Source organism: Pipistrellus kuhlii, unplaced genomic scaffold (assembly GCF_014108245.1).
Source record: "Pipistrellus kuhlii isolate mPipKuh1 unplaced genomic scaffold, mPipKuh1.p scaffold_m20_p_3, whole genome shotgun sequence".
NCBI lineage: Eukaryota > Metazoa > Chordata > Mammalia > Chiroptera > Vespertilionidae > Pipistrellus > Pipistrellus kuhlii.
In genome coordinates, this window is record NW_023425529.1 from 182713919 (window position 1) to 182733073 (window position 19155).

At 46.1% G+C, this 19155-nt stretch overlaps 1 protein-coding gene across 10 annotated transcripts in view; it reads right to left on the reverse strand.

Annotated features, from left to right (window-relative positions):
• The window catches only part of TENM3 (teneurin transmembrane protein 3), a 367962-nt gene that overhangs the window by 84155 nt on the left and 264652 nt on the right, over nt 1-19155 (reverse strand). For all 10 annotated transcript variants that reach the window (XM_045588987.1, XM_045588983.1, XM_036456870.2 and 7 more), the window contains exons 5-6: nt 11081-11203; nt 1014-1228 (exon numbers count right to left, since the gene is read on the reverse strand). In XM_045588987.1, the coding sequence (XP_045444943.1) occupies nt 1014-1228; nt 11081-11203 (338 nt within the window). The remainder of the gene's footprint in view (nt 1-1013; nt 1229-11080; nt 11204-19155) is intronic.

The following is a 19155-nucleotide window of genomic DNA, read 5'->3' on the forward strand; positions in this document are numbered from 1 at the left end:
CTTTCATCGGCCGGATGCTGACTCGCACCGGCTGCTACAGGCAACGGATGCTCTGGCCCTGGCCTTATGCCTGGCTCTGTCGGAACCCCAGCTGCTCCCTTTCTCGCCTGGCTTAAGGGACAGGGACTTGGGAACCTGAGAAATGCAGCTCCACGCCCATACAATCCTCCACATCCCACCCTCCCGTGGGGGCTTCTGAAAATGCTCGATTCAGCGGCACCCCAAGAACCTCCACCCAACCCCCCAAATGACAGGGGAGTTTCATTCCGGACCCAGTATTAGATGGTGACGAAGCCTGCGGAACTACTGACAGCGCCAAGCTGTGACCGTGACTGTGAAGGGGTCTTCCTGCAAACAGACAGACTGCAAGGTTCTTTGAGTCTATAATATACGAATGTTTGAAGGGTTTTGAGTATCACACTCAAACACGTGATCATCCTTGGTCATCTATGAAGTACTTTTGCCTCTTTATTTTGTCATTCATCATGGGTTGATGAGAAATTATGGCTTGGTTGATGAAATTCATATTATGGTATTTATGTTTATGTCCCAATAATTTCTTTACTAAGAGCAAATCTGGCATAAAGTAAAAAAAAAAAAGTAATATATTTTCAATAGAATCAATACATGTTTGAGATAAAAATGTAATGCATCTATTACATGAAAGGAATAAGATCACCCCAAATGACCACAGAATCTTTGTAAAACACTTGAACAATCCCTGGTGTTTTATTAGGTGCTGAACTGATGTTCAATATTCATTAAGTTGCTCACAGATTTTGGTACATTTTAATCAATCAATAACGGTTAAAGCAAGCCAGGAAGAAAATGGTATTCTTCCTACTAATTCAAAAACCCCAAGACATTTGTAACCCTCCACCTGAAATTCTTCTCACCGTAAAGGATCAATACAAAAGTGGTCAAACAGTTAAGCAGCCCAAGTTGAGAAGCAGAATAACGTTAAAAACGCACACGGGCAGCTTCATCTCATTGACGGCAAAGCCTACGTTTACCTGAGTATGGGAAGGCGGCAAGCCTTTCCGGCCGTACACGCCGATCAGTGCGTCCTTCTGAAGGGAGATATTGAATTTCAGAAACTGCGGCTGGTCGATAAAGAGCTGTGATCGCCAGAAGACTCCGGGAGGCACCTCTTGCACGGCTCTCCGGCCGATATCAAGTTCTCCGGAGTCTATGGTGTTATTTTCCTGTGTGAATCCGCCCAATTTTCCTGAGTGGAAGAGATCCAGGGAAGGACAAAACATGAAAAAGGAAACAGAACACAGACTGCCTTCCAGAAAGTTCTCTGTGCCAGACGCTCTGACAGGTCATCGTCTTCGCATAATGAAATACTCACCTATATTGTTCACTTAAAAAACCTTTTGGTTAGATGCTGTGAGCTCAACTAACACATTCTCGAAGATAACTTAAGTCAAAATCCTTTGCCTTCCCCTAAGGTACGCCTATTATGGAAACTGTTTCCACACCCACAGTGCTTCCTGATCACTTCAAACATAATTATCCTGCAAATGATATGTCTTGTTATTTCTTGGGAGAGATTAAGTCTGGTAGTGATCAGTCATTCCAAACATACTGAAGTGTAAATTAAGGCGGAATGGATTATGGAGATTTTCAAATCAATCCTTAAGCAAACAACAGAACCAATCAATGGCACTGATTCAAGTAGTTCCCGCTAAACTGTTTATTAGGCTGAGTGAGAAATCAGAGCTGGGAGGGAACAGACAAGGGGGTGTGTGTGGGAAGACCCTGGGGAAGGGAAGGAGGCGCAGGATTAAATTCTTACAGAGCTCCAGACATAGGCTGCAACAACTTTTCCTCTCTCTTTTGACCCTCACCTCACATTCACGTCCAGCCTTAGCAGTGCGCTGGATTATCCCTCCCAGTGACCTTCAACCTGCAGGAACAAAGACTCCGCTGTGGGCATCCCCCCTCCTCTGCAAGCCTGGGGTTTTCCGAGACAGGTCTGAGCTCTCTCGGTAGGGTGTCCCCTCCCTGCTCCTTGCTGAGGTTCTTTCTCAGCTGTCCTCTGGGGATTGGTGAGAGAGGCAGGTTTTGTAATTTTCCTTAAATGGAGGTAAAATCACACTGCCTCTTGTTCAGAAAGGGGCTGTGAAGGCTAAGGAACAGAAGGAAACTGGGCAAGTGATCCTCTGTTGATTCAGTCCTTTCACTTTTTATTTTTAAAAATATGTTTTTATTGATTTTTTTAGAGAGAGGAAGGGAGGAGGATAGAGAGATGGAAATATCAGTGAGAGGAACATCATTGATTGGCTGCTTCCTGCATGCCCCCGACTGGGAACCGAGTTCTCAGTGCCCCCCCGCCACTGGGGACTGAGCCTGCAACCAGGGCATGTGCCCTGACCAGGAATCAAACCCATGACCTTTAGGTTCCTGAATCAATGCTCACCCACTGAGCCGCACCAGCCAGGCAATTCAGTCTTTATATGGTCACAGAATCGACTTACTACTAAGTTTATCTTTTAAAAACATTAATCTGATGGTAACTTCAGACATTACATCATATTACTCAATACCTGTTACATAAGGGCCTCCAGAGAAATGGTTCATTCAGCACTTAGAGGCCTTAGTGTCAAATCGCAGAGTTCTGAGCGATCTTAGTCTAAGGACAATCTAAAGCGGCATATGACTGAGGGTCAGAGGAGGGGACAGCTCTGTGGGCTGAGGGATGGCACAGATGAGTTAAGCTCTAGGTCAACCCTGAAGGTCACGTAGGACATGGTTTCTGAGCTGCGGTGAGCATCCTGGCTGGTCACATGGCACAGGCCAGGCTGCTCCTGAGAGAGATCCGGGTGGCTCCCGCAGTCAGGAAAACTGGCTTTGGAGGCAGACGAACCTGGTGTGAGTCCTTGCTCTCACTAACCAGCTGTGTGACCGGACGGAAGACGCTAAACCTCGTTTGTAAAACCGGGACAGCGATGCCATCGCCGGGCCACTGTGAGGATTATATTACACCGAGCGCTGGGCCTGAGGTAGGTTCTGAGTGAGTGGAAGTCACGGGAGGAATGACAAGTAAGGCTGGGCAGGAAGAGGGCAGCAGCGTGGAAGGGCCTGGAATGCCAGGTTAAAGAACTGGGTCTTTACATTTCATGCTAGGGATGTTTTTGTATCTTGTATTTTCATCTCTATCCATAATATTGTTTTACCCTTTTCCCTGAAGGTGCATGTATTTACTAGCATCATACTACTACTAGAGGCCTGGGGCACAAATTCATGCACTGGTGGGGTCCAGCCAGCCCGCCCTGATTGGAACTGATCGGGGTTGGGCCAGCGGGGGAGAGGGGCCCTCAGAGGTCAGCTGGCTGGCTCCACCACCAATCTGGGTTGAGGGGCTGATCTGGGCTGTACTGCATGTCAAAGCAACTGTAGTTCTGGTTGCTTGGCTTTTATATATCTAGATGCACATAATGTATGGGATGTTTTCAAAAGAGATACTTCAAGTAGAATTAACATGAGCACATTGTATTTCAATGCCGCCAAGGCACTTGCTTGTTCCTGGGTTGTGTGTATGCGTGAGTATGCATGTGTGTGTGTGTATAATCAGGAGAAACAGAATTCAAGATTACTAAGGAACATGGCTTGTGATCACCCACGAACATGGTGACCTCCAGTTTATGACCATTAGGATCCAAGGTGATTCACATCATATTCACGGACAGATGCGTGTGATGTTAGAGGGAGAGGCTATTGCTAGGAAACGCTGGGATTGCTTTCTGCCTGGACTACTGCATCCTGTACCAGCAGCTGCGAAGGAGAGCTGGAGGGAAAGGAGACTCATTAAAGGTGTGACCAGGCTAACGGAGAAACAAAGTCACTGCTCCAAGGACATTGCAGGCAGCAGCGGGGGAGGCTGGGAGTGGAGAGCCCGTTAGGATGCAACTGCTGATGACCAGGTAGAGGCAGGGCGAAGAGGGTGGCCAGGAAAGTTTAATAAAAAACATTGTTTACACCATCGATTCCTCCCTTCTTCCCCTCGAAGTCCATAATCCTGGCATTGAACAGCTCCTTAGCTCTCAGGGTCTGTTTACTTTGAACTAAATTTGTAATATAAAATGCTCTAGGGAACAGGAGTAAAAATTGGGCTATAGGAATAATCATTTTTCACGTATCAGCTCAAAGGTTATACATTATGCAGCACTCACTAAAATTTTAAATACCTCTCTTACAATAGTTATACATATTCATGCTAGCTCAATCAGGACATATAATTAAATAAAAAGATAAAGAATATAATTCTACCATGCAGACCTGAGAGGGCTGTTTCCCATCTAACCAGAGAGATTCCTTTGTTCATAGAAAATATGAAATTTCAGAGCCCAGTCCCTGCTTTTCTCTTTACATGCTTCTGCATAGGCACCTAACCTTGTCATGAAACAACTTCTACAGAAATGGTGGAGGATGGGGAAGAGAAGTCAAAATAACCTGTACCCAGAACCTACAACATGCCTGATGGTTTCGCCTCTATGATCTGTTTGAAAGGACAAAAAATGCTATGAGCTTGATGGTATTTTGAGCTGAGCAAACTAAGACTCAGAGAAATAAATTATGATGCCAGAGTGCGGGGTAAAGTCAAGAGTCAGGCCAAGGTCTGCATGATGCCAGAACTGTGTGTTCTATCCTATAAAATAAAAGGCTAATATGCAAATCAACCAAACAATGAAATGACCGGTCGCTATGGTGCACACTGACCACCAGGGGGTAGACACTCAATGCAGGAGCTGCATCCTAGTGGTTAGTGCTCTCCCACAGGGGGAGCACTGCTCAGCCAGAAGCCCTGAGCTGGGCTCCTGGCTGGTGAGTACAGCAGCAGTGGTGGGAGCCTCTCTGCCTCCCCTGTCTGACTGCCAGCATAGGCCCATTCCCTGTGAGCCTAAGCTGTCAGTCAGACATCCCCAGAGGGCTCCCGGACTGAGGGAGGCACAGGCCAGGCTGAGGGTCCCCCTGCCCAGTGCACAAATTTCATGCTCTGGGCCTCTGAATAGTCATAAGTATAATCCTTGCTTTTTATTATAACGAACATGTTATTTTAAACTACTAAGTTTTACATTTGTCTATTTCACATGAAATCAGACATGTTAACCCACTGAATCAAACTGAAACATCTGCTTAGCCTTAACTTTAGGACAAAGTCATACCTATTTTTACTGTGAAGAAATGACCAGTCTTGTGAAAGAAAAACAACCATGAATACTGTAACATCATATTCTTTGTGCTGTAACTTGTCAGAGATTCCTAGTAAGTTCTGTCTTTTGGTTGACTTCCACATGAAAATATTTTTTAAATACTGGAGCATTAGGTCTTTTTCCCCACTAAGATCTGTTAGCACACAAATAATCATTAAATATGGAAATGGTTCGTATTGGGACACATTCATCAAGTTCATACATTTCTAAGGCCATTGCTGAACTTTACTGCCATTAACAACTCTACTGTTCCCTAAAGCCAGTGTGATTTCACAGACGCCGTGGGGCTGGTAGTGTCTGTGGCCGCTATCGTGTTTTTAGCAGCTTTGGTGGCAGACCTGTGCTCTGAGAGCTGGTAAGCATAAACGTGCAAACCACAGAATTTCCCCCCAAAACATCAAGCTTTGAAAGTAGCAACCAAGTTCCGACTTGTAGAGTGTCAGGGTTTTGCTTTATTGGTTTCTCCAGCTAATGATTTGAACAGGTTAAAAACTCTGTCACTGAAATATGCCTGCCCACTGCTATTAATAAGTGTATCTCCTTATCCCATTATTCCCACAGCTAATTTAACAGGTGACCCTTTTTCTTTTGTTAAAAAAAAAAGAAAAAAGAACCTAGATTGACTGCATGTGCTTGAGTAGGGCACAGTAGTTAGAATGATTGTTTTTTTCTCCAATGAGAAAGCCTCACCAGTCATAACATCAGAATCTGACCAGTCCTAACTAGTCAGAATCTCAGAGCTTACGGGTCATGGAGGGCACGGGTCCAGGAGTCCTCCATCGAGCGGAGTCACAGGCTGCGGAATGAAGCCTGCACAGAGACGTGCAGGAGGAGAGGGCAGACTGCTCTAAGGGCATCGCTCTCTACAACTTCAACAATCCCACACATGGACTCTGTACATAAAGACTTGCCTCTCACACACCCAGGACCTTACCGTGCACCCTGGCGGGGAGCACGAAGCTTCCAGGGTGCAAAGACACGCTCTGGAGTGTTTTTGCTGACAAATCCCCTTTTATTCTAGGCACCATGAGTGCATGTGAGGGCAGTGTCTTTCCCCGCCTTACATGTATTTCTATCCGGGTCCAAGCAGTGCAGTGGGAAGGCTGGCTGTGGCCCTGAAACAGGCTGTATCAAGAGGGAGGGAATACACTTTTGTTCAGTGCCCTCATCACCCACTCCGGCTGGCGTCCAAGAACCACTGTCACCTGCAGAGGGCTGCATGACCGCAAACAACATCAATGAAGTAGGAAATATCCACGGCAGTGAGGCATCATTCAATCCAATTACAAACTGTGTAAAGATTCCTGATCTATCTATCTGCCTATCATTTATCTATTATCTGTCTACCTACCTACCTACCTACCTACCTACCTACCTACCTATCATTTATCTATTATCTATCTATCATCTATCTATCTATCTATCTATCTATCTATCTATCTATCTGCTATCCATCTAGAATAGAAATTCAGAACTGAGATGCTTGTGAAAAATGTATACTAATTTATTTGAACTGAAAAATATAAAGTCAGACTCTTTTTGACCAAAAGTAAACTAGGTTTTAGTGAGTACATGCTCTGCCAGTAAATTACATACAGGTACTTCCCTAAATTAGATGAGCTAATTAAAGAGAGATATTTAAAGCATGTAACATGATAAAAAAGAAAAGAAAAGCCTTCCAAAAGGATTCTAATGACAAAGGTGAATGTAAATGAACGAAAGCTCAATTTCCTACCAAACTCTGTGTGTGCCAGTGAGTGTCAACAGAGTGCCACTCAGGAAAAGTGCCGCTCGGCATCGTGCTAAGCCTGGCATACTTCACAGACCAGAAACAGCTTCAGAAAACTCTGTGACAAATCTTTCTGCAAGCAGGCAGGTGCCAATTCCTCGCATTCACTAAAACGGAAGAGGAAATGGGATGGAACTGACAGCTTGTAGACCGTGGCACACACTTTCTGGAAATAAATCACAATGTGATTTTTGAAATATGAGCGCTAAGGATTTCACATACGTAATGGAATCGCATAACTCTAAAAACATCCTTCCGTTTCCATCTGCTTCTTTTGTCCCAGACTTCTTATGTTTGTAACAATGGGAAACAGGAATACAGTGGATACTGCAGGTTGCTTTGCTCTTGTAATGAGTAATATTCATCCATGAATACAAAAACTATTTGAAAAAGTCCCCATTCATCTCATTTAAAGGGGGGGGGGAGTTTCCACTTCTGATGTTTAATAATTATCAAAATGTTTAATCTACTTACGTCATACTTAGGTTGATTTCTGTTGTATGTGCAACCAATAGTTACAAGCATAACTCAATGTAGAAGCAAACAGGTTTTGTAGAACACATAAGAGTACTATGGTCACAGGAAATCAAACTTAGATTTGTGTCCACATTTTGTTTCAGGCACACAAGAACCAAATAGTTCCAAGTGTGGCGATCCATGCTAGCTTTTCCTATGAAACACAAATCTCATTTTTGAGTGCCTACCGATTTCCATTGGCTTCAAACTGTTCCAGGTTTTAGAATGAACGTGTTTTGAATCAACGCCTTAGAATGTGTCTTTTCTACAAGGCGGTGCGACCTCTCATTGTAATCATGATGGAGAGACAAACGGACAGCATTGCCCTTCCTTGCTCAAATCCACGGACCCGGCAGCTCAGGTGAGCTGGGCACGCCTGCTCCTGCCTACAAATGCCAGGGGCCAGAGCTCTGTGAGGGCTTTGTTGTTTTAAATCACATGCCCTCGCTTTCCAAGTCATGGCCCTCGCTGATCAGGGCCACTCCTGCTGGCGTTTCAAGGGCTCCGTGTTGACCATCAGCACTCCTGGCAGTGGGCGCGCCTGGGACACAGTTTGATAAACTTGTACACACCTGGCACAGCCCCTTCCTCTGGAGAAAGGCCGGGCAAAGGAGTCTCTCATTGGGTCCTGAATTCCAGAAACTCTGGCTTCCCAGGAGATGAAGGAGGCCGGGTCCGGAGTACTCTCCTCCCGCCCACCCCGGAGCCTGGCCTGGGAATGGTCACAGGCAACACGGAGGCTGTCTGTAGGGTTCACCATGGGAGACAGGAGGAAGGATGAAGGCAAAACCACAGGTAGGGCAACTGGGTGCCTGTGGATAGTCTATTTATCATCTATCTATCTATCTATCTATCTATCTATCATCTATCTATCTATCTATCTATCATCTATCTATCATCTATCTATCAATCAATCTATCTATCTATCTATCTATCATCTATCTATCAATCATCTACCTACCTACCTACCTATCTATCTATCTATCATCTATCTATCAATCTATCTATCTATCTATCTGTCATCTATCTATCAATCATCTACCTACCTACCTATCTATCTATCTATCTATCTATCATCTATCTATCTATCTATCTATCTATCATCTATCTATCTATCTATCAATCATCTACCTCCCTACCTATCTATCTATCTATCTATCTATCTATCTATCTATTATCTATCAATCTATCAATCTATCTATCTATCATCTATCTATCTATCATCTATCTATCAATCATCTACCTATCTATCTATCTATCTATCTATCTATCAATCATCTATCTATCTATCTATCTATCTATCTATCTCTCTCTATCCACCCATCCATCCTCAAAGCGTGGAGGCCAGGAACCAGACCAGTTAAGGCCTCCACAGAAAGAGGGAGCTGTGCCGTGTCTTCAAACACAGCAGGGCTTTGTCTTGAAGATTTTCCCGCCCGGTCCAGTGGTGCCTGACTGTGGGAGCCACGAGCAGTGTCCCCCCGGCTGACTGTGACTTTTCCTTTCATCGGCAAGCATGTGCCACATGTCTCAGAACACAGGTGTCCGAGGGTGAGAACACAGAGAGACCACGTACCGAGAGCTACTGCCATTCCTCTCCACACTCACGTGACACCGTGTGCAGGGAAACACACCAGGGAGGTGGGGTTTTTCAGACAATGCCATACAAAAGGCACTGGGGCTCAGCCGGTGTGGCTCAGGGGCTGAGCATCGATCTATGAACCAAGAGATCACAGCTTGATTCCCGGTCAGGGCACATGCCCAGGTTGTAGGCTGGATCCCCAGTAGGGGGTGTGTAGGAGGCAGCCAATCAATGTTTCTTTCTCATTGATGTTTCTATCTCTCAATCCCTCTCCCTTCCTCTCTCTTTAAAATCAATAAAAACTTATGTAAAAAAGTACTTTGTATTCTGAGATATTTTATAGATAACAGTTTAGCAACACTAGATGTCGTAACGACACAACAGAGTATTTATAATCAGGCTGGTAATCAGGAGGTTTGGGACTGTTTGATCATCATCCTGTGACACCAGAAAGCCCACCGAAGTTATAAAATACTAAATACCTTTCCACATACAGCATGCATTTGCTGCCTGCCGATGATGTGAGAGAACAGATGCAGAACGATTACAACAGAAAGGCAGGGAAGAAATCCAGCTATAAAAGTCTGACTCAGTTTTGAAGAGGATAAGTGATAACATCTTAAGCCCCATGGAGGCACGGAAAATTAAGATGGCAGGAAGCCAGGCCAGGCATGTACAGTCCAGACCCCACCCTGCAATCCGGTGCTCTACCCTTGGGTTCCTTCGCTGACTCTGAGATCTCTGCATCACTTCTGTAAACCACCATGGGCCAAACAGGGCCATAGCCCCTTACATTCTGAGTGACGTGAGAGAAGACGGAACTGCCTTGCAATGTAGCCTGATGGGCGGAAGCAACATGGCACCCAATGGAGGAACCACTCTGCCTTGCACGTTCTATAAACAATACTGAACAGAACTCGACACGCCTGCGGACGCTCATTCCAGCGCTTCAGTTCCCAGGCCATCTTCCACCCGCCCAGCTCTAATTTGCTGAAATTGTCTAGTATTTGAGAGAATTGACACACGATGAACAATCATGAAAATTTAAAAGCAATCTGAATTATTTTGTTTAAACAGTCACACACATACACAGAGAGAAATAAACACATGTGCACACTCATACAGATGTAGTGTTTCAATCTGTACTCATACAAGAGAGTACATATACAGAGCCATTTGCCAAAGTTGTTACTAACCAAAATGGATGGACGTTCCTTTGGTCTTACACTATCCCAAATGATCACAGACTAAATGCTGGCCTCTGTCTCACTGCTCTCTTCACGGGAAGGTCACGTTGAATGCCCTGGCATGGCGCGCTCTGCTTTTCCCTGCGGTGCGTTTGCTCACACACTGCCACTGCCTGCTCGACGTCCGTCCTGCCTAGAAATTCCCTGGCTCTGGGGGCAGCTGTCGCTGTCTCTTTGTCGCTGCTCTATCCTCTGAACCTTGGTCTGGACCTGGCACATCATATATGCTCAGTAAGTGAATGCGGAATGAATGAATACTATGCACTCAAAGCAAGATCCAAGAGAAGCTTCCTTTCACAAAATCCCAGTGAATAAAAAGAAACACAACCAGTGACAGGGATTCCTATGATGGCTTCCGAGGATAACATCAAAACTAACACAGCATTCCAGCCCACACAGCCGCTGGGTGGAGAAGGCGTCACATACCCAGGGAAACAGCAATGACAGGCTGAGTTACCATCTATTCTCAGACTGAAAAATAAAACAAAATACACATCTGCAGGAGGGGAAGGAGAGAGGCTGGCTGTCTAACCAGAGGGCCCGCAGTATTATTCCCATAACAACGGTGTCCGTTTTCAACTGTTCAAGTACATGAGTAACAACTGCTCTTTAAGGTATGACACCAGCAATTTCAAAGCCCTCTCTCTCTCCCACATACAGGGGGTAAGGACACACGCATGGACAGAGACGTTCACAGACACACACAGGCCACGCAGCCCCGGCTTACCGCTGTCGCCGGCGGGCAGCGCCACGGTGTGCGTGGGCACGGCCTCCGCGTTCACCTTCCCGTTCTCAAACGTGTCGTTCTCCGTCTGCTGCAGCTGCCAGTTGAGGCCGAAGAGGTGCATCGCTGGGGGAGGAGACAGGCGGGTTAGAGGGCCGCTGCTTTCGCCGCACCGACAGGTCAGGTCACGTTAACACGCGACGCCGAGGGTAACTGCACGGCAGAGATCTAGAAACGAGCAGGCCCGAGCCAAACACAGTGGATCTGGCTCTGCTGTTTCTCCGTTAATTGCACACACATGCTCTGCTGTCTCCCCGTTACCTGGACCAGAACTCCTGGGCAAGAACGCTCGTCGGAGCTCCAGCCCTCCGCCCTGAACCCTCCCGCGCGCATAGCACTTCGTTGTAAAACCTACAGGTTCTCCAGAGACGCGATGCTATTCATTGGATGAAGGTAAAACTCAAAACTGGGCTCACAGGTGGATGAGTTGGCACATGAAATGATCAGACTGGATACTGATGCACAAAAGATACTATTTTAATATTCTAAATGTAAGAGGACTTTATAACACAACTCAGTGTTGGTCCAGATCAAGCCCACCTGTATATCTGTCAGGAAGCTTCATTATATATTGATCTTCCTATATAATAAAACCCTAATATGCAAATCAACCAAACGGCGGAACCACCGGTCGCTATGATGTGCACTGACCACCAGGGGGCAGACGCTAAATGAAAGAGCTGCCCCCTGGTGGTCAGTGGACTCCCACAGGGGGAGTGCAGCTGAGCCTGGAGCCGGGCTGAAGGCTGGAGAGTGCAGAGGTGGTGGCAGGAGCCTCTCCCGCCTCTGCTGCAGCTCTAAGGGCCGGGAGCAGGCCTAAGCTGGCAGTAGGACATCCCCTGAGGGGTCCCAGACTGCAGGAGAGCACAGGCGGGGCTGAGGGACCCCCTCCCCTCAGTGCACAAACGTCATGCACCAGGCCTCTAGTAATCTTATGCATTGTAAAAATGTTGTTAACTTTATTCATATAAAATATTTAGAAAAGACAACTATAAGATATATAGTTATACATTTCTAAACCTAATTAAAATTGTTATATATTATTTAATAGCATCCAACACACGCAGTAACACAATTATACTGGCACAGTGTACAAACTTTGGCTCTGCCCTCAATCGAGGATTTAACCCTGGACGAGTGAGGTGATATTGTTAAACATCAGGTTTACTTAAACAGTGAGGCTGGCTGCCCGACCTTCTTTCATCGACGTGAACTTCCTAGGCTAGGGGTGTCGAACTCAATCAGAGAAGGGGCCAAAATCTAAAATCCAGCCTAAATCGCGGGCCGAATGGTTTACTGAACAGTCATAAACTGTCATTGTGATGGAAACGCAGCGGAGTGCAGTGATGACAGCGCGGTGCGGGCCAGTGCATGTGGAGGGCAGCAGGACAGTCCTCAGGGTAGGGGCGTTTCATTTATTTATTCTTTACCCCAGATGACTGAGCTACTGGAAGTCACCTGGCCGACCATGGTACCTCCCCAGTAACAGTCCCTCTGACCACGATGCGTCCCGTCCCCTGGGGGACCCCCCACCTCCCTCAGACGGAAGGTGCCCACTTCCTGGGGAAGCCTGAATGCCGGGATGGAGCATCTTTCCCACGACTGTTCCATAATCTCTTGTATTTCATTTACCATTCACAGTGCCTGATACCTAGTAGGTATTCAAAAAACATTTTTTATTGATTTCAGAGAGGAAGGAAGAGGGAAAGATAGAAATATCAATGATGAGAGAGAATCACTGATCAGCTGCCTCCTACATGCCCCACACTGGGGATCGAGCCCGCAACCTGGGCACATGCCCTCACTGGGAATCGAACCATGACCTCCTGGTTCATAGGTCAATGCTCAACCACTGAGCCACACCGGCTGGGCTACCTAGTTTTTTTTTTTTTAATTATTATTATTTTTAATAAACCTTTATTGTTCATATTATTACAAAAGTTCCTCATTTTTTCCCCCTCCACCAGGTTCCTACTCCACCCTCTGCCCTTTCCCCACCCCCCACTGTCCTCATCCATAGGTGCACAGTTTATGTTCAGTCTCTTCCCGCACCACCCCGCTCCTCTTTTCCCTGAGAATCATCAGTTCACTCCCCTTCCATACCTCTGATTCTATTATATTCACCAGTTAATATTGTTCATCTACCTAGTAGGTTTTAATAAATATCTGTCCAATACATGAGTTTTATTTCCTGAGGTTTTAAAATCTAAGAAAACACTTGTGTATAAAAATATATAGTTATTCAAAGGAAAATGTAATAAATATAAGACACATACGTAAGTGGCTAAGACAAGAGTATTATATTATTCATTATTTGATTGCCTTAGGGCAGTGGTCGGCAAAATCATTAGTCCACAGAGCCAAATATCAACAGTACGACTATTGAAATTTCTTTGGAGAGCCACATTTTTTAAACTTAAACTTCTTCTAATGCCACTTTTTCAAAAATAGACTCGCCCAGGCCGTGGTATTTTATGGAAGAGCCACACTCAAGGGGCCAAAGAGCTGCATGTGACTTGCGAGCCGCAGTTTGCCGACCCCTGCCTGAGGGAATATGAAAAATAGTGAGTGAAAGTCCCCTATTATTATGTATAATAGATTGAATTTTTAAAAAAATATATTTTATTGATTTTTCACAGAGAGGAAGAGAGAGGGATAGAGAGTTAGAAACATCAATGAGAGAATCATCGATCAGCTGTCTCTTGCACAGCCTCTACCTGGGATGTGCCTGCAAGCAAGGTACATGCCCTTGCCTGGAATCAAACCCGGGACCTTTCAGTCCGCAGGCCGACGCTCTATCCACTGAGCCAAACCAGTCCCGGCTAGATTGAATTAAAAAAAAAAAAGATTCAACAGCTTGGGGACCTTCCATGATCATTCCCCCGTTTACCTGTTGACAACACCTGATATAAAATCATGACCTAGTAAGAAGTACAGCAGACACAGATGCCAATGTAGCTACATCTACCCTGTGTATCTGTGACTAATGTTTACACGTATGCTCCCTGACTCCATCCCAGTCTGTCAGCAATTTCTTTTAAACTCCGATTTTTCAAGGATGAAGATATAGGTTATGGAACGCCTGGATTTACAAATTGTCAATGGGCCAAGAGGTATGACTTCGGATGCCATTTTTGCACTAGACTAGCAGGATTTGAGTGGCAACATGTCAAGAGCTTTCTAAACACTGATCACGTCATATGTTTGTCAAGCTTCAGCTGCTTCCGCGAGTTCTGAATAAAACAGTGGGCGCTACTTAGGCCTAGAGAAAAGGTCTGACAGACATACTTGGGTGGAGCAACAATCACTACCCCCACAGGGCCAAGGGTCTCACACAAAATGACGTGTCATCACCCTGTGCTTTCACAGAGCATAAAAGTCCTCTAAAGAGATTAGCTCATTTTATTGGTTTTAATAGACTTGGAAGAGGAGAGACAATCCATAGATCATACACAGATGTCAAGGGTTAAAAGTAATGCTATGTGTATGTTTGAAGAGCTATTTTATTTTCTGCCAGATGGGCAACAGCTTATTATATATATATATATATATATATATATATATATATATATATATATATATATATATATATATGTATATATATTCATTATAGAAAACCTCAGTAAAATGGGATTCCAGTTCTACTGAAGACACCATCTAATGAGAACTACACGCAATAATATTACATCTTGTTCAACACTGCATTGAAGACAGAGGCCCACAAGTTGCCTGGTCTTAGAATATTACGTACTTTGAAAATACTGCTGGTTGAAATTTAGTGAAGCTAATGGCTCTTGCTATATGTAATTTAAGATATTTATACACATTCAGAGTGTCAGGGAGATTCACTTTCAAGGTAGTGCGAGAGAGAAGAAGAAAAGAGGAGAGAGAGGAGTAGAGGCAACAAACTCATAAAAGTCAAAATGCTCCAGAAATCACTACGCACTGGTTAGTAACATGCCATGCAATGTCCTGACAGACAAACAAAGAGAAAAGTGGTGAACTAAAACGCATCTGCAGGCGAAGAAGGAAGAGAACAACTCGGCCACAGCCGAGCTGGAGGGTAGACGTGAAGCCACAGGCAGGCCTGTGCTGCCAACCTTCAGGGTGGTACCATGGATCCCTGGCCAGAGCAGGACTGAACGGAGGGCGGGAGAGGAGGGTCAGAAGAAGCTGGAAGTCTGACTGGGAACATTATCTCAGTCTGTGAGAAGGCCATGCAGGCAGGTGCCTACCCCCTGAAGAGAGGCCACAGGCAACTACAGATACTGTCACAACAAAGAGTCGAGGAAACGTTCCATCTGGAGAAAACTCCGAGGGGGCTATGCAACCAAGGAACAAGTCCAAGAGGTCCAGGCTGGAGACATGGTGCTCATCCAGAGCCAGGACTAGCAGAGGTGGACAACGAACATTGCAGAACTATAGTATTTCATCTGAAAAAGAGCGAGATGACAAGCGAGAGGTCCAAGCAACGGTGTTGAGACCCCAGGGAGGGCTGCCTGGTTCAATATGAGGTGTCCACTGCCCCGCCCTGCGAAGAGTGAAGAACAAGCTGTGCCCTGGTGGGGTCGCTAAGTTGGCTGGGCATCATCCATGCACAGGGAGGCACCAGTCCCATCGTGAGCTCTATCCCTGGTAGGTGGTTCCCAGGGGGCAGCTGAGCAATGTTTTCCTCTCTCTCTCCACCTCCCTCTCTAACAATCAATGAATTATTAAAGAATTTGCAGTGTGACAAAATAAATTCTACATCGAAAGAACTGAAGTCTCTAACACCAGTTAGACCTTCTCAACGTCTTTAAGGCAAAACGTCTAAACTACCAGGTATGTTCAAAGCCTGTTATCGCGTGTGTCTCCAGTGGAACAGCTCACGGCGCTGGGAGAAGAAAGTGATGCTTTTACATGGGCCCTCGTGCAGCTCTGTGCCCATGGGTTTGAGACTGAAACAACAGAAGACCGATCAGGCCGTGTTAAGGAAAAACACAAATGGATGTGGCTGGGAGCCCCATGCGCTCTGGTCCCTCACCCCGCTGGGCTGAGAGCTGAGGTGGGGAGACCGGGCTGGCAGCAGAACCAGGCACCGGTCAGCCACAGACCCGCTCTCCGGGCTGCTGTGAGAACACCGCGATGCGATATTACAAAAATAAAACAGTCATGAACACCTGCTCTGGGTCAAGTGCTGTGCTAGTGTGACCCCCATTATCTCCTCATTCAATCTTCACAAAAACCCATCAATAGTGGATGATACCTTTTTCCATGTTAAGTCTCAGAAAACGGAGGCTTTTTTTGTTGTTGAGAGTTTAAGGTTCCAAACAAGTAAGCAGTGGATCTTGACCTCGAACCCAGACCTTCTGAGAACAAAGGTCACACCCCAGCACTCCTCTCCATGCCACCGCAGGGCTCAGCATGAGCCCACAGGGAAGGGAGATGGGACTTCCCCGCAGCCCCGGGCTGGACTCCCGGGCAGAGACAGCGTGTGGAGTGAGAGGGCAAAGGTCACATGTGTGCATCCCAGGCACTGTCCTTCCTTCCATACAAATTCTTTCCCAGATACCTATATTGTCCTAAATTTTTTTTTTACAATAATAATATGATGATGATGATGATGAAGCAGATACTGTGGGCAACCCAGAGTCTTAAAACAACAATTTAAAAATTACATAAGTGAACACTAGACTTATGGAAGTTATAGAAATAGTATTGGTGTAGATTTAATCCTTTAAAAGTTTATGGTATTACATTTTGTAGTTTTATATTGTTATTTCCATATATTTTTAGGATATTTGAATGGGGCGAGGCTGTATTTGTATCCTAAGTGTTATCCGAGGAAGAGTGGAATTGTGGATAAATGAGATACTATTCTATGTCTAGTCAGTGTGCTTTTCAATTTTAAAACACCTTGAAGACTGTAATCTATACTAATAAACGGGAATTATGCTAATTGGGGTGGATGTCTTCCAGACATCCATCTGGATGTACATTTGGACAAAACCACAGCGGCTGCAAGGCCCAGGGCCCAGGCAGCTGTGGGCTCAGGCAGATGAGAGGCACAGGGCTCAGATAGCCATGAACCCAGGCTGCAGCAGCTGGGTGATGGGGGGGTTGCCTTCCCCTGATCAGCCCAGGTGCCACCCACAGAGCCGTCAGTAGGTCATCCTGTGAGAGGGGGCAGGCCGCGCTGAGGGACCCTTCTCCAGTGCACAAATTTTCGTGCACTGGGCCTCTAGTCTTTCAATAATGTGCATGTGACAATAATGTGCATGTCCCCACTGTGTGAGGATGGAACACAGGCAGAGAGGGTGAATTACCCAATGTCTTTGTTACTGTGTAAGAGGACTCAGGATACCAGATTCCTGACCCAATTTCAGGTTCCTTTATCGACACTGTGCTGCTTTCCTACTCATCAGAAGTGTACTGAATGAAAATGGAGCTTTCAATTTAACACAAATTGATTGTAGCAAATATAATCAGAAGTTATTCATTTGCTAAAGTTGGCTTCTACATACAAGATATTTACCAACTACAAATGGTTGCATTTTGCATGATTACTGCTTATTTGGCACTGAATTGTATTTGCTCTATATTAAAAATCTTAGAAATGGTGAAAACCCCACTCATTTCAAAAGCCTGCCTACACCCCTCCAGAAATATGCACACATGGCACCCAAAGGCAACAATGTTCGCAGAAGCATTACCTGTAAAAGCCCCAGACTGGAAACTGCCCCGATGCAGCTAGCAGTGAGCGATTCACATCTTATAGTGCAGTCACCCAGCGGCCTCCACAGAGCATGCAAAGGGGTTCCACACAGTACACAAAGGGTTCCACACAGCACGCAAAGGGATCAGCCTGCACACAGCAATGCAAAGGGGCTGGCCACTGCCAGCTGCAACAGCATGAATACATCTCACAAGCATAACCTTCGCCAGACAACACTTTCAAAACAAGGTGACTCCTGGGCGAGTCCATGTGCATTCAGTTCAAAAGCAGGAGCTGTCAGCTGGTGGGAACCAAGTCACCGGGGTGACTGGCTACCCGCTGGGAGGGGAGCCGTAGAGCCGGGTGAATTCTCGGGGCCTCTGGGTGCTGGTAACATCCCAGTTTTCTACCTGGAGGGGGCTCCATGGCTGTGCCCACTGATGGGCTGTGCACTTTTCTAAATGCGTGTTACGCTTAAATTAAAATTTCCATCTAAAAGTAGTCCCTCTCACACAGAGCACAGCCCAAGAGGGTGTGTCCCCACCTCCCCTAACCCCTTCCAGGGTGATTCCCAGGCACGAGTCTTCTAAATTGGTTGTAATAGCTGGCATTTGCCATCTACACTCCAAAATTAATAAGCACGCATTTTACACGACCACCTGTATCAGTGATAACAAAATTCCAGTGGTGGTCACGGCAGGCGAGGCGCATGCATGCTAACCCATCAATCACTATTGCCACCTGTTTTGCTACCAGCCAAATAGCTTACTTTAGGCTATGTCTTAGGTTGCTGGTGGCATCCTTAGACTGTAACGGATCAGAATGTGCTTCACATGAACAATTTCCCCACAGATTTCAAAGGCATTCATCCCACAGCCTCTCACAGTCTTTCGTTCTGTAGGCTTTGCCAGGAAAGGTTGAGAAAAACACGTTAATTGAAATAATGTGGAGACCGCATGCATGGAATGATCTATCTGTGGAACTGTCTGAAGGCTTCTCCTTCCCGGCTCCGAGCCCGGGCAGGTGGGAGCGATTACTGTGTGCCCCCCTCGCGTCCTCCAGGCTGATGGGGAGGCAGGGCCTGGTGGCCGGAGACCTCGCCTCCGCCCGGAGGAGAAAGGGCACGGCGCTGTTTCTAACCCACACGTGTTGGCTTGAGACTCAGAAGCCAGCGAGCGGAAGGCTGGAAACCAGAATGTCATTAGAGGAAAATTACACACGTGGCACCGCGGAGCGACCAGGGATGTGTTCTGCTCCCCGTGAGAGGACAGGTGCCAGAATGTCACTGCGTCTCCGGGGACCGGGCCACGGGAGCTGTTCTCAG